The 17,455-nt window shown below is 47.6% G+C and overlaps 3 protein-coding genes across 3 annotated transcripts in view; 2 read left to right on the forward strand and 1 right to left on the reverse strand.

Moving 5' to 3' along the window:
* Positions 1-707, forward strand: part of ADGRA2 (adhesion G protein-coupled receptor A2) — a 39,598-nt gene extending 38,891 nt beyond the window's left edge. The window contains 1 exon segment of the mRNA XM_049771799.1: positions 2-707. Coding sequence (XP_049627756.1) covers positions 2-640 — 639 coding nt within the window. The 3' untranslated portion in view covers positions 641-707.
* Positions 1-17,455, forward strand: part of PLPBP (pyridoxal phosphate binding protein) — a 261,670-nt gene that overhangs the window by 79,344 nt on the left and 164,871 nt on the right. The window lies entirely within an intron of this gene.
* On the reverse strand, positions 2,556-7,827 carry BRF2 (BRF2 RNA polymerase III transcription initiation factor subunit). The gene is made up of 4 exons (XM_049771869.1): positions 7,611-7,827; positions 6,383-6,442; positions 5,353-5,674; positions 2,556-3,348 (listed from the first exon to the last, which is right to left on the reverse strand). Exons 1-4 carry the CDS (start codon positions 7,762-7,764, stop codon positions 2,637-2,639), a joined length of 1,248 nt encoding a protein of 415 aa, XP_049627826.1. The 5' UTR covers positions 7,765-7,827; the 3' UTR covers positions 2,556-2,636.

The following is a 17,455-nucleotide window of genomic DNA, read 5'->3' on the forward strand; positions in this document are numbered from 1 at the left end:
CCCCCCCGGGGTCGGAGAGGCCGCCCCCTCCACCAAGGCCTCCCCCGGCGGCCACGCGCCCCTGGCCGCCTGCAAGCTCACCAACTTGCAGCTGGCGCGGAGTCAGGGGTGCGAGGCGCGCGGGGACGGGGAGCCGGAGCTCCCGGGCGCCCGGCGCCACCCGTGCAACAACCTGCACCCCGGGGGGCGCCGAGGGCACAAGAGTCGGGCCAAGGGGCACCGCGCGGCTGCCGCTGCCTCTGCAGGGGAGGCCGCGGGCAAGGGCCGGCCCAAGGCGCCGGGTCCGAGGCCCGAGCTGCTGTCCAGCGAGAGCGGCAGCGCGCAGCACAGCGCGTGTGACAGCTACAGCCACAGCCACAGCCACGCGGGCAGCAGCCGGCACAGCCCTGGGGCCGGGGTCCCCCCCGACGGCGAGCCCCCAGTTCCGCTCTCCGAGGGCAGCGACACCAGCGCCGTGCCCACCCAGCGCCGCTGCGCCAGCCGCGACCCCCTGCAGGGAGGCCCCGCCGAGCCGGACCCGGAGAGCCAGCGCCGCTCCTACCCGCTGCACGCGGCCGGCCTCAACGGCGCCGCCCAGGGCGTCCAGCACGAGGACGCCTGCATGCGCACTGGCCTCTGGAAAAGCGAGACCACCGTCTAGGGGCCAGGGGCCACGGCCCGGGGCTCACCGTCCGGGCCCCACGTCCGGGCCCCACGTCCGTTCTGGGGCCCCACGCCGCCTCTTTGCATGGCACGGCAGAGGCTGGAGGTGGCCGCAGGCGCTGGCAGGTGCTCTGGGGCAGGCAAAGGCCTGGTGACTGTCGTCGAGCTCGGGGTGCAAGCACACAGGGCAGCCCGGCCCCACCTTCGGTACTCTGCGGCTGCCCCCCCCCCCACCAACGCAGCTGCGCCCGTAGGCCCAGGACCCTGGGCCTCCCCTTCCCAGTGGGAGGGAGCAGGAGAGGGGATGGAGGGCAGTGGGGTTGGCATGGCACAGGGTGCTGCTTTGCAAATGGCCTGTGCAAGAGAAGGCAGCTGGAGAGGAACTAGTGCGTGCAGGGGGCAGGGCTTTCGGAATGACACGCCAGTGTGTCCCCGTGTCCCTCCCCCGTCCCCAGTGGCATGCACTCTAAGCATCGAGAAAGGGCCAGGCTCCCAGGCTCTTCAGGACAAAGCCAGGGCCCACACCTCCACCGCCGGCTTGTCACGCCTTCCCTGAGTGGATGGCAGGGAAGGAGAGAGCAATGCTTCCATTTGGGGGCGACGCTAGGTTGGCAAACAATGCTCAGGAAGCACTTCACTTCCAGCTCAACTTCCAGACCATGCATCCAAACCGGTCCTCCACCACCGAAGGGCTAAGGACAAACACTTCCCTGTACCCTGCCTCTGAGGCAGTTTGGAAGCGCGGCCTCACCAGGCTCCTCTGCCAGAGCCACGGTGGGGTGACACCTCTAAAACAGCCAAGTAGCTTCCTGTCTAGGTGCCTAGCCCAAACCAAATCAGCTAAGGCCCTGGGCAGGGCCTCCCCGCCATCCCCAGTTCACCTGGGACCCTGACTTCAGGCCTCTTAAACACCAACCTATAAAGCAATCACCAGCTTTTCACTACAGGACCAGGTCAAAGTGGAGGGAACCTTGAGCCTTGGAAGGGACAGGGAAAAGCAAGGCTTGGGCCAGGTACCCCACGTATCCCCCTAGTTTAATCACTAAGGTGAAAGACATCAACTAGGGGAGAAAACACACACCCCTTGAGACAGATCCTATTATTTATGCTTGCTGCACAGACAATATTAGACAGAAAGAAAAAAAAAAGCTTTGTGTTATTCTTCCACATATGCTGGCTGCTGTTTACATACCCTGCCGATGCCTTAGCACTGGAGAGCTTTTTGCAATATGCTGGGGTAAGGGGAGGGTGGGGATGAAAGTGCCAAAGAAAACATGTTTTGAAAGGCTCGGGTTTTATACAATAGAATGTTTTCTAGCAGATGCCTCTTGTTTTAATATATTAAAATTTTGCAAAGCCCTTTGAGCTAGAGCCTTGGTACACCCATAGTCCTTTTTTTGAGGTAGGGGATTTCATGACCACCCAACCACCCCCACACGTCATGTGCATGAAAGGACAGAGGCCAAGGGCTGCCCAGTTCCTGCTGCTCTGAGAGCTGATACTGGTGGGAATGCCTGCAGCTCCACACCAGCAGGGAGGCACCAGGCTTACAACAGCGTGTCCAATTCAAACCAGCAGAGCCCAACACGGCCAACACTAGCAGAGGAAAGCTATCCCAGAGCTTATGAATCTATGCAAGTGGCTTTCTGGCACCAAGGGACAAGTCGCTCTCCAACCCATCCGTGTGTACATTCTCTCTCTCTCTCTCTCTCTCTCTCTCTCTCTCTCTCTCTCTCTCTCTCTCTCTCTCTCTCTCTCTCTCTCTCTCTCCCCCCCCCCTCTCCCTCTCCCCCTCCCTCCCTCCTTCCCTCCCTCCCTCCTTCCTTCCCTCCCTCCCCCACTGGTTTCTACTCTGGAAACTACAGCCTGAGGCACTACAAAGCCAGCCTAGCTCCTGAAACAGGACAGTACCAAAGGGGCATATTTACACTTTAATCCAGGACATGACAGGCCATTGCCTGAACCATGTGCAGACTTGGGGAGGGGAAGGTGCCTCAGGGAGCGTTGGGAACACTGGTGACACCCAGTTTAGCAGCTTGGGCTTTCTGAAAGTCCCTCACTTCCTGAGGAGTGCGCAAATACTGCTCAATTTCACTATCAGAAATGTTCTCCTCTCCAGTAACTGTGGAGGTGGGGGGTGCAGGGCAGGTCCTCTTGGAAGGCTTCAACATGCAGGGTGGGAGAAGCACGGTGGGACCAGCTGGCTGATGTCCCCCTTGTAAAACAGAGGGACTAGTCTCCGCCCCCTCGGGTTTCTGCCCTTCTGCAGTTTTGTCCAGGGCCTCCAACTCAGACATTCCATCCCGAAAAGCCTTGTGGATGAGAGTGTGGCGGTGTTGGAGGAGGTCACCAATGTGCTTGACCACAGTCCGTTTGTTGAGTTTCAGAACCTGCAACCAGGCCAGCTGCCCTGCCATCTGTAGTAGCACAGCCACCAGCTCCTGCAGACGGAAAGAAGCAGGGTAGGGCAGGTCCACGTTGGCCAATTTGCAAAATCGAGCAAGGGAGCATGACAGACGATCCGATGGCCGTAATGACTGCCAAGCCAGGAAAGTGGCAGCAGTGATGATGGGCAAGGGACGCCGCCCAGTCACCAGCCATGCCTTATCTGCCAGCTCCACCAACTGCTGTGTTCTCGATAGCACCTTCTCTTTGTCTTCCACATATTTGGCTGGCACTGACGGAGAGGCCTGGAACAGTTTGAAGCTGAAACAAACCAAAATGAGGTTGGAGGCTGCTCTTCCACAGTGAGGAAGAATGGGACACTTCACGTGGAAAAGCTAGTCTGTCTTCCAGGGAAAAGGAATCTCATCAATTTACACAAGTGCTAAAAGAACATGGAGTGAGTCCTCCACTTGGGGAGTGAAGGGTGGGGAAAACAGAGGGGAACACACATTTCTTGAGCACCCAACCCTCCAGACCTATTAGGCATCATTCTGAGTGGTTTACACATGTTCTATGATAATCTTCGTACTGTTAAATGTAGTCATAGTGAAAAAAAAAACTTGTCTAAAATCATTCAGCTAGGAAATAAACTTCAAAACCAAAGATTAGGGAAGGGCAATAGAGGTAGTACAAGGCTAAGGTGTTTTTCTTGCATGCTGTCAATCCTGGGTTTCATTCCCAGCATCCCTAAGCATTGCCAGGAGTAATCATTGAGCACAAAGCCAGACTAACCCTTGAACATGGCTGGATATAGTCCAAACAAACAAAAATCACAAGATTAGGAGCTAGAGAAATAGCACTAGGGGTTAAGGAGCCTTGCACATGGCCCACACTGGTTCAATTTCTGGCACTGTATGGTTTCCAAGCACCACTGGGCATGGACCAAAATAACCCCTTAACATAACAAAGCCAAGGCTACTGAGTTATACAAATAGCGTTTGCTCTCTACTTTTGTCTGTTTTGGAACCACACCAATCTTTGTTCAGGGTTGATTCTTGGTTTTGTGCTCAAGAAATTGTTCCTGGGGCTGAAGCAGTGGCGCAAGGTGTAAGCCTTGTGCATGCTAGCCTGGGATGGACTGTGATTCAACACCCCCCCCCCCAAGCGACCCATAAGGTCACCCAAGCCAGGAGCGATTTCTGAGTGCATAGCCAGGAGTAAGCCCTGAGCGTCACTGGATGTGGCCCAAAAACCAAAAAAAAAAAGAAAGAAAGAAAGAAAGAGAAGGGAAGGGAAGGGAAGGGAAGGGAAGGGAAGGGAAGGGAAGGGAAGGGAGGGAGGGAGGGAGGGAGGGAGGGAGGGAGGGAGGGAGGGAGGGAGGAGGGAGGGAGGAGGAGGAGGAGGAGGAGAGGAAGGAAGGAAGGAAGGAAGGAAGGAAGGAAGGAAAGGAAGAGAAGAAGAAGAAGAAGAAAGAAGGAAGAAAGAAAGAAAGAAAGAAAGAAAGAAAGAAAGAAAGAAAGAAAGAAAGAAAGAAAGAAAGAAAGAAAGAAAGAAAGAAAGAAAGAAAGAAAGAAAGAAAGAAATTGCTCCTGGCAGTGCTTCAGAAACTATGTGATGGCAAGGATCTAATCAGGGCCAGTATATGCAAGGTTGTTTTAGCCTCTGTCTCTCCAAGCCCAAGCTTTCTACTATCTTTGTCTGATATAAAGGATTCCAGCTACTTGTAAGAGGAGGTAGGGATGGACTTTTTTTTTTTTTTTTTGGTTTTTGGGTCACATCCGGCAGCGCTCAGGGGTTACTCCTGGCTCTATGCTCAGAAATCACTCCTGGCAGGCTCAGGGGACCATATGGGATGCCGGGATTCAAACCACCAACCTTCTACATGGAAAGTAAATGCTTTACCTCCATGCTATCTCTCCGGCCCTGAACTTCTAATTCTAACTTCAAGTCCATCCTTACTAGTATTTTTTCAACTCCATTCTCACAAGATGGTGTGTAGGCACAGCTGCTGCACACCACCACACAGGTTACCCACGGATAGTGGAACTATGCTCCAAGTGGAACTTGGAGCAGGCTCCAAGGATGGTTGCCTACTTTCTCAACCTCACCAGGTCCTATGAGGAAACAGGATTTGGAAATCACACAGTACTCTATAAATGTAAAATGGAATTAATCTTATCATAGTAGGCAGAGGGAAAAGAGCATAAGGTTTTTTTCTCTTTTCTACCCTTTTAGAAAGACTTCGGTAAAATAAAATAAAAAAAGTCAAAGGTAAAAGGATTTAAGACTAAGGATCCACCCCAGTGTCAACTCCTAAGAAAATACCTGCTACAGTAGGTCTTCACCAGTTCTGCCAAGCACAGAGATGGCACATCCAGTCCCAAAAGCTTCACTATCTGCATGTATGTGCCAGAAAACACATCCAAATCTGCATACAAGAGAGTGCAAATGGTTCCCATTGTGAGGGGCCAGTTATGCTGCCGGCAGGTGACTAACACACAGCATCCCACCAACACCTCCTTCTTTTGCAGCCTGGCAGTGCGGATGCCAGGGTGCTGGTATGCCTGTTGGTAGTAGGCGACTGCTGTGTCTTCAAATGTGGATGGCAAGTGCAGAACTCGACAGAGGTCTCTTACTCGGCGGAGACCTAGGAAAACCCACAGCAAGAATCAGAAATCAAAGGAAACTATTGTTTATCTTCTGGCAACTTTGACTTGCCTCTAGTCCCACATGCACAAACAATGCATTTTTTAATGTTTGTGAAACCTGATGAAGACATTCTAAAGACACAAAGGAAGTGCAGTGGGAGAACACTTTTCAATTCATGATCTTTTAGAGCAGAGATGGGAAACTTTTTTTTTTTTTTTGCTATGGGCCATTGGGATAGCTCTAACATCATTCCCATCTCATTTAATACAGGACACCTGACCACAAGAAGCCAATGAGAAGCATACCTGTCCAGTCACATACGAGGGACAAATCACACAATTTCATGGGTCTTATATGCCGAAGGGCTGGCCACTCCCCATTCCCCACCCACTTCAGAGGCTGCTGGTTTGATTCAGTCCAAATGAAGTCAAAATTTCATTGGGGTTCCAAGGATATTACCGCAAAGATACCCCAAAGTAAATACAAACTTAATGCCACCATTTTGAGACATCTCCACCTTTTATTTCTAAGTTTGTACTTACTGCTGTTGCTGGGGTTAGAAAAGGGTAGTCCCCTCCTTTATTTTTTATTACTATTCTCTTCTTTCTACCTAACACAGTAATGACAAAAGCAGGAGAAATATGCATAGGGGTCCAATCACTTGAATTTTCTTAAGATTACCATCTCATAAAAGGTTGAATCTCACCTTTTTGTTGGCTGCGACTAACTTGCTCATGTTCCCCTGTGCTTCGGGAATATGTTATTTCTGTAAGACAAATACCTTGTTTAGCCTTTATTCACCACACCTCTCCTATTACTAAAGAAAGCATACTTTATTAAAGCTGTTTCACAGAAGCAGAATCAAATACAGAAACTGAGGCAGATTCAGAAAGGAAAGCAAGGGAACAACAAGGGTTCCAGATGTTCCTCTTGTATAGCCAGTAAAAGTAATTTTTCTAGCTGAAAATTCTGAGGTTGCAATGGTCCAGGACTTAGAAACGAAGGGGGGAAGGGACGTGCTACAGTACAGCGGATAAAGTACAACGCGGCCTACCCAGATGCAATCCTCGAGCATCTCCAGGAGTGATTCCTGAGTGCAGAGCCAGGAGTAACCCCTGAGCACCTCCGGGTGTGCTCCCCATCCAAAGTAATATTCCCCGCTAAAAGTTCTGGGCGTAGCAGTGGTACGCGACTCAGAAACAAAGAAAAATAATTATTTGGGGGCCCAAAAGAGAGCACAGCGGTAGAGTGTTTGTCTTGCATGCAGCTGAACCAGGACGGAAGGTAGTTCGAATCCCGGCATCCCATATGGTCCTCTGAGCCTGCTAGGAGCGATTTGAGTGCAGAGTCAGGAGTAACCCCTGAGGGTCGCCGGGTGTGACCCCCCCCAAAAAAAAAGAAAAAGAAAGAAAAGAAAAGAAAGAAAGAAAAAGAAAAGAAAAATATATTATTTTGCTCTCTCTCAAACAGTATGCTCTTATCGAGCAAATCCATATTCCTTTCACCATAGACTAGTTAAAATACGTAGACCATTGCTTCTGTCTTGATTTTGCTGCTTCGGTGCTTAGGGTGCAAATGCCTCCCTGTTGGGAAAAGACGAATGACCGTCCTAAGCCACCTCCCGCCTCTTGCTTCCTTAACGCCCCTTTTCTTTCGCCCTCTCTTCCTTGAAACCAGAGGAAGACTAAAACAAGATGAAACGCAGCAGGGAGGAAGGCCCTGTCCTTGCAGGCAGCCAGGCCAGCCTGGTGGAAGGAAGGTCCACATCCACCAGATGTGCACAGATCTGGTCTCCGGAGCACCTCCAGCTGTGCTCTCCCCCAAGCACCCCAAGAAAGACCTTGAGCTTCTTCCTCCACCTCCACTTCCCTGCATGCACCACCCCCGCCTCGCCTGCCTGTCTCCAGGGCCCGGGCCAGGCCCCCTCAAGATACCTCGGAGGTTGCCCTCGTCGGTGAAAGTCGTGGTGAGGACCCCCTCGGTGACCACGCAGCCGCAATCGGAGCACACCAGCTGGTTCTGCGAATAGTGGGAGTCTTCCACGAGCTCAGCGGAGCCACATTCGGGGCAGCGGCCTCCGCCCGGCATCTCCTGAGCCGCTGAGAACCAAAAAAAGGAGGTTCGGGTTAAATCAACCGTCCACCTCTGCAAATGCAGCTGGGCGGAAGTAGGACATGGGGGAACTTTTTCGAGGTTGCAACGCCAATGAGAGTTTCCAGCCAATGAGAGAGCCGGACGAGGACGTAGTTCCCGCCTCCCTGCGGGCACTTCCGGTCCTTTTCTCCAAGAGCACGGGTAGAAACGTAACCCGCGGCATTGTCGGACCGGGCTTAATGTCCAGAGTCTTGTGGGGCTGGGGCAGCCATAGGTAGAGCAGAGGCCGTTGATTTCGATTCAAAAGGATGCCAGCTTCAAGAAGTCACTTTGAATTCACTGCCTGCCTCTGTTGGAGGGTTTCCTGGCAAACTCTTTAATCTGATGCCGCTGCCTTGACCATCAGCTTGTTCTGATCCTGCAGCCGCTGCCCCCAGGCCTTCCATCCTCTTCTTGTAGAAAACGTTGCTGACGTTCGTCGATCATGGAGCCCCTGGAGCAGCTTCTCTAACTTTGGCAGGAGCTGACCCTTCTCCTTGTGTTCCTGAAGGAGAACTTGGACCCAGACTGTTCACTTGCTTTCCTGACTATCCAAAAGCTGCATGACATTCTGGAAGGCCTGGGGTTATGGGGGACGCTCCTCCTTAAACTCCTGCGCATCCTTCAACGTGCCAATGTTGGACTTGATATGCAAGTTGGACTTCTGGATTTCTGACCAATGATATTCTCTTTTGGTTTTGTTTTTTGTTTTGGGGTCACACCCGGTGGCACTCAGAGGTTTACTCCTGGCTCTGCACTCAAGTCGCTCCTGGCAGGCTCAAGGGATCATATAAGATGCTGGGATTCGAACCATCGTCAATGCAAGGTCAACACCCTACCTACCTACTGCTGTGCAATCTCTTTGTCCCCTACAGTTGATATTCTAATGCTGAATTCTTGGACGTTAACTCTTGGACGTTAACGTGACACACAAGCAGACATTCTCATCGTACATTCTGGAGCCAATAGAAGAACTTTCAGAAGAAGAAGAAAAAGGAAGGGAAAATAAACAGAAATGAAATCATAATAAAAAAAGAAATCACAATAAAATACATTTAAGGAAAACTCTGACAAGCAACCCCACCTCAACAAAGAAATCAGAAAAGTGTTGGAGCAGAGCTTAGTGGAGAAGCTGAAAACCTTGGGGATTAATGCAAGCACATGCAGCGTTCCAACTTATCACATGAACAGAGTGCTGAAGGCCATGGACACAGCAAGATTGAAGTGAGAAAGACAGATCCCCAACATCCAGCAAATTTGAGATTTCCTGAAACATCATATCAGCTGCAAAATTGAGGCGTGAGCTTCCCTGTCTTCTGAAAGGAAATGGGGACTTGTGAGTGATATATGGGATGAAAATACAGTGTCTCCCAGATGGAGACCCTGTCCACAAGAGAGATATCCAAGGCAGCACACTGGTCACCAAGAACAGACCCCTGATCAGACAGAGACCCGCATTCAGTGAGCGGACAGCTGTTCCAAAAGTTCCTAAGAAGACAAGCGCAGAAGGTCGTACCCCAGAAAGGTGGAAACCTTGACAATGTCTCCCTTCAGCTCCAAGAAGGACCAGCTTGATCCAGGTTTATGTGTCCCCAGTGGAGTTGGTAGTACAGCCCACCAATGCCCCTAGTGTCCACTTTGGAAAGAACTAGGTGAGGAGTGACACAGATTGGACCGAGGGGAGTGAAGTTGAGGATATTTCCCTCAAGCCCACAGGAGCCTCCATTAAAATACAAACTGAAAGCATAGAAAATATACCATCAAATCACAAAAATTTGAACAAGCCGGTTAGTGGAAGTGGCATCGCTGAGATGTTCATCAGGAAAGAACTGAAGGAAGACTAAGTGTACAGATGTAGAGGAGGATGACTAGGATATATCATCTCTGGAGGAAGAAAAGTTGGTGGGCCAGAGACATGGGAATGAGCACACATAACCTTGGCTTATCAAGAATGGCTTAAGTACCAAGTGCCTGGGTCCCCCGAATTCCAAAGGAGCCAAGGAAGAAGGACTTCTGAGGGAATCAAAGAGCATCTTAGTAACCCTGATTAGAGTGATTCCTCAGATGTGTAAGCCTGAGCTAACCTGCTCACAGATGCTTGTCACCCATGCCAGGGCATTTCAACAAAACAGGGTAGCTCAAGGGCTGTACTCATGGCCCCATGATCACAATGCACCAGCACTGCAATCACAAGGAAGCCAGTGCAAAAAACAAGAGTTTCTTTAATAGTACTTCATAATACAGTATTGAAATAAACAACATTGCCAACAGTATTTTGAAGCATATAAAGATGTTTAAAACTTGCGCCACTTAAAAAATACCGTGTCTGGGGCCAGCGAGGTGGCACTAGAAGTAAGGTGTCTGCCTTGCAAGTGCTAGCCAACGAAGGACCGCTGTTCAATCCCCCGGTGTCCCCCAAAACAGGGGCAATTTCTGAGCACTAAGCCAGGAGTAACCCCTGAGCATCAAATGGGTGTGGCCCAAAAAACTAAAAAAAAAAAATACTGTGTCTCTGATAAAAAGAAAAAAGCCTTTCCTTCAGAATGGCACTCTTAATGTTTAAGTGTAGTTTTCAACTAATTTTAAGTGAAAAATTTTTTTAAGTACAGGTGTTTCTTTTCATTTGTCCACCCCATCTTAGGTACATTGTCACTAAGATTTTTTATTCCAAAATTCCATTCATCTCCTTAAAAGTAAACTCATGAAGTAAGTGAAATCTTAAAAGGTTGGTTATTTGTCACATAGAAATAAGTTTAGGATTATAGAACTACAGCAAGGTCCATTTTACATTTTCCAGAACCCCTTTCTGTCACTTGCAACTTTGAGCCATTGTAAGCATGTTATTATTAAATAGTTATTTTAAAACTTTGAATACTGATCCAGAGCTATACCACAGTGGTAGGATGTTTGCCTTACAGGGGGCAGATCTAGGACGGACATTGGTTCAATCCCCCGGCATCCCATATGGTCCCCCGAGCCAGGAGCGATGTCTGAGCACATAGCCAGGAGACCCCTGAACGTCACAGGGTGTGGCCAAAAAGCAAAAAAATAAAAAATTTGAGAGCTAGAGAGATAGCATGAAGGTAGTGAGTTTGCTTTGCATGCAGAAGGATGGTGGTTCGAATCCCAGCATCCCATATGGTTCCCCGAGCCTGCCAGGAGTAACCCGAGTGCTGCCGGGTGAGACAAAAAAAAAAAAAAAACCTTGAATACAATTTTGGCAACATCATCTTTACCTTGCATAGTTCATGAAATGTAGCTATTTTAATTGTGTGAATAGAAAACAATGGAACCATTACTAAAAAGGGAAAAGAAAAAAGAAAAGCAACATGGTAGAGACTGTTCCAAGTCTAAACTGATTTTTCTACTCTCTCTGTAGTTAGTTTCTGGTGGGCGGGATTGGGAATCGCTTCTCCATGAAATTTATAACTACAGGGAAATGTATCAGACAAGAAACATTTGCTAGCATCCAGCAGTCTGGATCCAAAATCTATCCATATCTCTTTTCTTTTTTTTTAATTTTTTTATTTTTTATAATTATCTTTATTTAAACACCGTGATTACAAACATGATTATAGTTGTATGATTACAGTCATGTAAAGAACACCCCCCTTCACCAGTGCAACATTCCCACCACCAATTTCCCAGATCTCCCTCCTCCCCACACCATATCTCTTTTCTGAGATGCAGGGGGAAATCACAGATTATTCATTTATATTCATTTATTAGTAACAACTATTGATTTTGGCCACAGTTAAAGTGTGTATCTAAAAGAAGAGTAACGTGAGAGAGCAGAAAATTGTGTTCTGATGTCCAAGTAAAGCATTTCTTCTAAAAAACAAACAAGCAGGCAAAAATACAAAACAAAAAACATTTCCTCTCTTTGCACACTATTTTTCTGAGCTATTGAGTTAAGATCCAGAATCAAGGGCCGGAGAGATAGCATGGAGGTAGAGCGTTTGCCTTGCATGCAGAAGGATGGTGATTAAAATCCCGGCATCCCATATGGTCCCCCACATCTGCCAGGAGCGATTTCTGAATGTAGAGCCAGGAGTAACCCCTGAGCACTGCCAGGTGTGACCCAAAAACCAAAAAACAAGCAAACAAACAAACAAATAAAAAAAAAAAAAACAGAATCAAACTCAAATGGAGGCTAGGAAAAGGGAGGGTGAGCTCATTAGTAAATTGGATTGTTTCAGCAGATTTCAGATGTTTCCAAAGTTTTAAAATTCTCCTGGTTTACTGCTCCAGTGTTTCTAATTTGATGTTATTTGGATTTTAAAAATTTTGTAGCAAGGGTTATAGAAGCTGTACAGAGGGTAAGAAAGACAACCCAATCGGAAATCCCTGCACCATGTATGGGCCCAAGGCTCTGCTAGGGGATCACTCCTGAGCAGAGGCAGGAGTAGTCTGCCATACCTTAGGGTGTGACCCAGCACCCCTACCCCACCCAAAAGGAATCTTGGACAAAATTGTGTTTTCAGTGGTGCTATTACAAGAAGCCAAGCCTATAAACTATTGACTGTCATGTTTGAAGACAAAGTAAAAATCGTCAATAAGAATGAATTATCGGGCCCAGAGAGATAGCACAGCGGTGTTTGCCTTGCAAGCAGCCAATCCAGGACCAAAGATAGTTGGTTCGAATCCCAGTGTCTCATATGGTCCCCCGTGCCTGCCAGGAGCTATTTCTGAGCAGACAGCCAGGAGTAACCCCTGAGCACCGCCGGGTGTGACCCAAAAACAAAAACAAAAACAAAAACAAAAAGAGTGAATTATCTCACAAGTAAATCTTCATTTACTCATTGAAAATAGAGATGTTAAACTTTTCATTTGGGGGTGGGGTCACACTTGGCAGTGCTCAGGGGTTACTCCTGGCTCTATGCTCAGAAATCGCCCCTGGCGGGCATGGGGGACCATATGGGATGCCGGGATTCGAACCACCGTCCTTCTGCATGAAAGGCAAAACCGCCTTACCTCCATGCTCTCTCTCCAGCCCCCAAGATGTTAAACTTTGACACTGCCAAAATTTGAGAATGCCAAGAAATGTAGGGAATAATAAGGACACAGACAGACAATAATGTTAGGGCAAAGATACTGAAGATTTCCATGGTATAGAGGAAAGGAAGCTATGCACATCCAAACTACGAGTCATGGGACCAAAACAATAATATAGCAGGTAGGGAGTTTGCCTTGAACTGGCCTTCCCAGGTTTGATCTTCAGCGCCCCATATGGGTGCCTAAGCCCCATCAGGAGTGATTCCTGAGCACAGAGCCAGGAGTCATCCCTGAGCACCTCTGGATATGGCCCCCAAACAAAAACCAGGAGTCAACACTAGTGTAAACATGTGCCTTAAATTATAATGACATTTTTACATGAACTTTCTGGAAAATGGAGATCTAGTACAGCAGGTAAAGTCCTTGCTGTACATGCAGTTGACTCAGATTTGATCCCTAGACCCTGGAAACTCACCAGGAGTGATTCTCGAGTGCAGAGCAAGAATAATCCCTTCAGACTTCTGGATGGGACAAAAATAAATAAATAAAATGAGTTTGCTAAAAAGATGAGGTAGGGTGAGGGAGGGAACCTTGAGACATTGGTGGAAGGACATTTAACACTTGGTAGAGTTTAGAGTTAGAACATTAAATGTCCAAACTTGTTATCAACAGCATTGTAAATCACAATAAATAAAATAAATGAATTAATAAAAATGAAAAGTTTTAGAATCACTTGTGTCGGAAAAATATAAATGTTGAGTTTATAAGAAAAATCAGAGGCTGTCCTTAATAGTTTCCATTAAAGCAGATGAGATTCATAACAAGTGCTGTGAGTGAATTTCAGATAGGCCTCTGGCCTTAGCAGATATTAAGCAGAACTTGATATCAGTACTTCTCCCTGAGAACAAGAAGAAAAAAATTTCAGAGCAGGAACGATAACACAGTAGGTATGATGGGGTGGGTTTTTTTTTGTTTGTTTGTTAGTTGATTTGGTTTGGTTTTTGGATCACACCCGGCAGCACTCAGGGATTACTCCTGGTTCTGCACTCAGAAATCATCCCTGGCAGTCACAGAGGACCATATGGGAAGTCGGGATTCAAACTACTGTCCTTCTGGATGTAAGGCAAACGCTCTACCTTCATGCTATCTGGCCCCACTAGGTATGATGTTTGCCTTGCTCATGACCAGTCGATTTTATTTCCATCCCCAGTACCACACAGGGTCTTCCAAGTCCTGCCAGGAAGGATGCCTGAGCCCACAGCCAGGAGTAAGCCCTCAGCACCTCTGGACCTCTGGGTGTGGTCCACAAAACAAAACAAAAATGTTAGTTTTCGATTTCACAGTAAATTAAGAGATAAGGTTATTTTTCTAGCAACTAACAAGTACAGATAGTCCCTTGTAAGAACAATATCTATTCTAGGGGCCTGAGCGGTGGCTCAGCAGTAAGACATCTGCCTTGCCCGGGCTAGCCTAGAACAGACCGTGGTTTGATCCCCCGGTGTCCTATATGGTCCACCAAGCCAGGAGCGATTTCTGAGCTCATAGTCAGGAGAAACCCCTGAGCATCACTGGGTGTGGCCCAAAAGCAAACAAACAAAAAGGTCTATTCTAGAAGTAAATACTTTTCTTTTTTTTTCTTTTTTTTTTTGGTTTTTGGGCCACACCCGTTGACGCTCAGGGGTTACTCCTGGCTATGCGCTCAGAAGTTGCTCCTGGCTTCTTGGGGGACCATATGGGACGCCGGGGGATCGAACCGCGGTCCGTCCTAGGCTAGCGCAGGCAAGGCAGGCACCTTACCTCCAGCGCCACTGCCCGGCCCGGAAGTAAATACTTTTCTAAATAAAAGCGATTATTATTATAAAAAGAATAGGTAACACAATGTCCGTGTATCATTTTAAATAGGATATTTAAATTTTAAGAATAAAGGCATCTGCGAGTTAAACAGTCAACTGGTTTGTACACATGCCTTGCATGCAGTTGATCCCAGTTGATCCCTGAAATGTCCCCCAAACATCTGGATACAGCCTGGAGACCTCTGATAACCACTAGAGGTGCATCCCCAAAATAATTAAAATAAAGGAATCTGGGGTCACGAAGCTAGCTCAAATGGATGGAATGCATGGTGCAGCCAAGGGGTAGCCCCTAAGCTCTAGTGGGTGTGGTCAAAGAGCAAACAAAAACACCTGTCTATTCTCTCACTCACAAATAACCTCTCTGCTCTCAGCAACTCTATAACTGCCTTATTTTGCTAAGGGCCAACAGAATTTTCTTTATTTTTTAACAGAACTTTCTGTGCCTCAGAGCTCTGTGGACTGACAGGATGCTGTACTGACTAGGCATTAATAAACCCATGAATGGGGCTGAAGTGATAGCACAGCGGGTAGGGCATTTGTCTTACATTAGGCTGACTCACACGGGTTCAATCTCCAACAACCCATATGGTCCCCAGAGCTTACCAGGAGTAATTTCTGAACACAGAGCCAGGAGTAAACCCTGAGCTCAACCGGGCAAGGCCCAAAAACCTAAAATAAAATAAAATAAACCCATGAACATAACTCAGCCAGATTTCCATTTTTTTTCCATTTTCCACAACGGTGAATGGACTTTACTAAAGAAATGAAGAATTTGGGATGATTCCAATATAAATAGAAGCATTTGCAAAACAGGAACATTCCAAAGCTTTGGGCTAGAGAGATAGCACTGGGGTTAAGGTGCTTACCTCGAAGTGGCCACCCCACATTTGGTATCTAGCACTAGCCAGGAATGACCCCTCAGAACAGAGCCACTGTTAGCCCCTGAGTACCACTGGGTGTGCCCCCAAAGCAAACAAACAAATCAGGGGCTAAAGAGATAGTAAAATAGGTGAAAACTTGCATGTGCTAACACAGATTAGATTCCTGGCAGGAATTCTTGGCACCTGAATATAGCCAAGCAAACCCCCCCTTCTCCACCAAAAAAAAAAAAAAAAAAAAAAGAATATTTAGGAACTAGGAATTAGTAAAGCTTTTTGGGGCACATGCCTAGCACAGGTTCAATCCCCAGCATCACCCTGGAGTCCCCTGAGCACCACTGATGTGACTGGGGATAATCCCTGACACCACATAGCTCAGCAGCACCACAGCCTTGGGCCTCCTGAGCACCACATTGGAGGACAAAAGAAAACAAACACAAAAATCAAGCATTAGTCCCTTCTTCCCCACATCTAGTTCCATTCCTTGATGAATAGACCCCTTATGGGTCCAGAAAACTGCCAAACCAGAATATGAAAATTGTTTCTTTTCGTTTGTTTGTTTGTTTCGTTTTGCCATACCTGGCAGTGCTTAGTTTTTACTCCTGGCTCTATACTCAGTGCCTGGGGGACGACCATATGGGATGCTGGGAATGGAACCTGGGTCCGCTGCATGTGAGGCAAATGCTTTCTCCCGCACCACCCCCCAATTTTCTTTTAGAAGTATCTCATCCACCATCATCACAAGGTAGAACAAGATAAAAACCAGTGAGTAATTTATATGCAAGGTCACTCTCCTTACATTCAAATTACTCAACATACCACAAGGGGGCGTCTTGCCACAGCCTTGCGAGAGCCCGGTCCCTCCTAGATATCTGCCCTAATGTGAAGGCTGTAAGGAGGATTTACTGTGGTAGTTGGGTGCATAGATGTCAGGACATATGCACCCAGAGGTAAGCCGGTAGTTTTGTTAGTACAATTTCACTTTCTTACTGGGGAAGGAAAACATGTCCCTAAAAGTATTTCTTTACATTATCAAAAAGAGAAACTTTAAAAAATATTTTTTAATCCATCATCTATTTTTTTTGGTATGTATGAAATTTCTTTTTTCCTAACACAATTACAAAGTTATTCATGACTGAATTTCAGTCAGACATTGAACAACACCTGTTAGATTATACCTTGTTTTACCCAAAACAAAGTTCATCCCTGGTTCATTTTATCTGTTTGTTACAACTTGGTTTTACCCCCAAATAGAGATTGTCTTACATGTAAACCTGGATGGAACTGACTCAGGATAGCCTGAGCTATCTGTCCTTACTCTCCCACCTGGGGTGGTCTCTAACTCAATAAAAATTTAGTTCTGGGCCCGGAGAGATAGTACAGCGGCGTTTGCCTTGCAAGCAGCCGATCCAGGACCAAAGGTGTTTGGTTCAAATCCCGGTGTCCCATATGATCCCCCGTGCCTGCCAGGAGCTATTTCTGAGCAGACAGCCAGGAGTAACCCCTGAGCAACGCCAGGTGTGCCCCCCCCCCAAATTGAGTTCTGTAGTTCTGGCAGGCAACTTGGTGGAGATACGAGGTAGAAGACAGACTACGTGTTTCACCCTCAGCCTGCTTTGGGTTATTTCATGTGTGACCCTGATTCAGACTCGTTCACCCAGGGTTGGAGGTACAGTGTATGAGGTGATTGTACAAACACCCTTCACCAGTGCATATTTCCCATCACCAATGTCCCCAGTTTCCTTTTGCCCTCCTTCCCCCCAACCCTACCTCCACTCCTCGCTTGCCTGACTCTGTAGCTGACTTCTCCTTCTCCTTCTCCTTCTCTTCCTCTTCCTCCTCCCCCTTCTTTTTTGATCTCTATCTCTATCCCTTTTAGACACTGTAATTGCAATATTGTTTCTGAAGGGGTAGCACACA

This window comes from Suncus etruscus, chromosome 4 (assembly GCF_024139225.1).
Source record: "Suncus etruscus isolate mSunEtr1 chromosome 4, mSunEtr1.pri.cur, whole genome shotgun sequence".
Lineage (NCBI taxonomy): Eukaryota > Metazoa > Chordata > Mammalia > Eulipotyphla > Soricidae > Suncus > Suncus etruscus.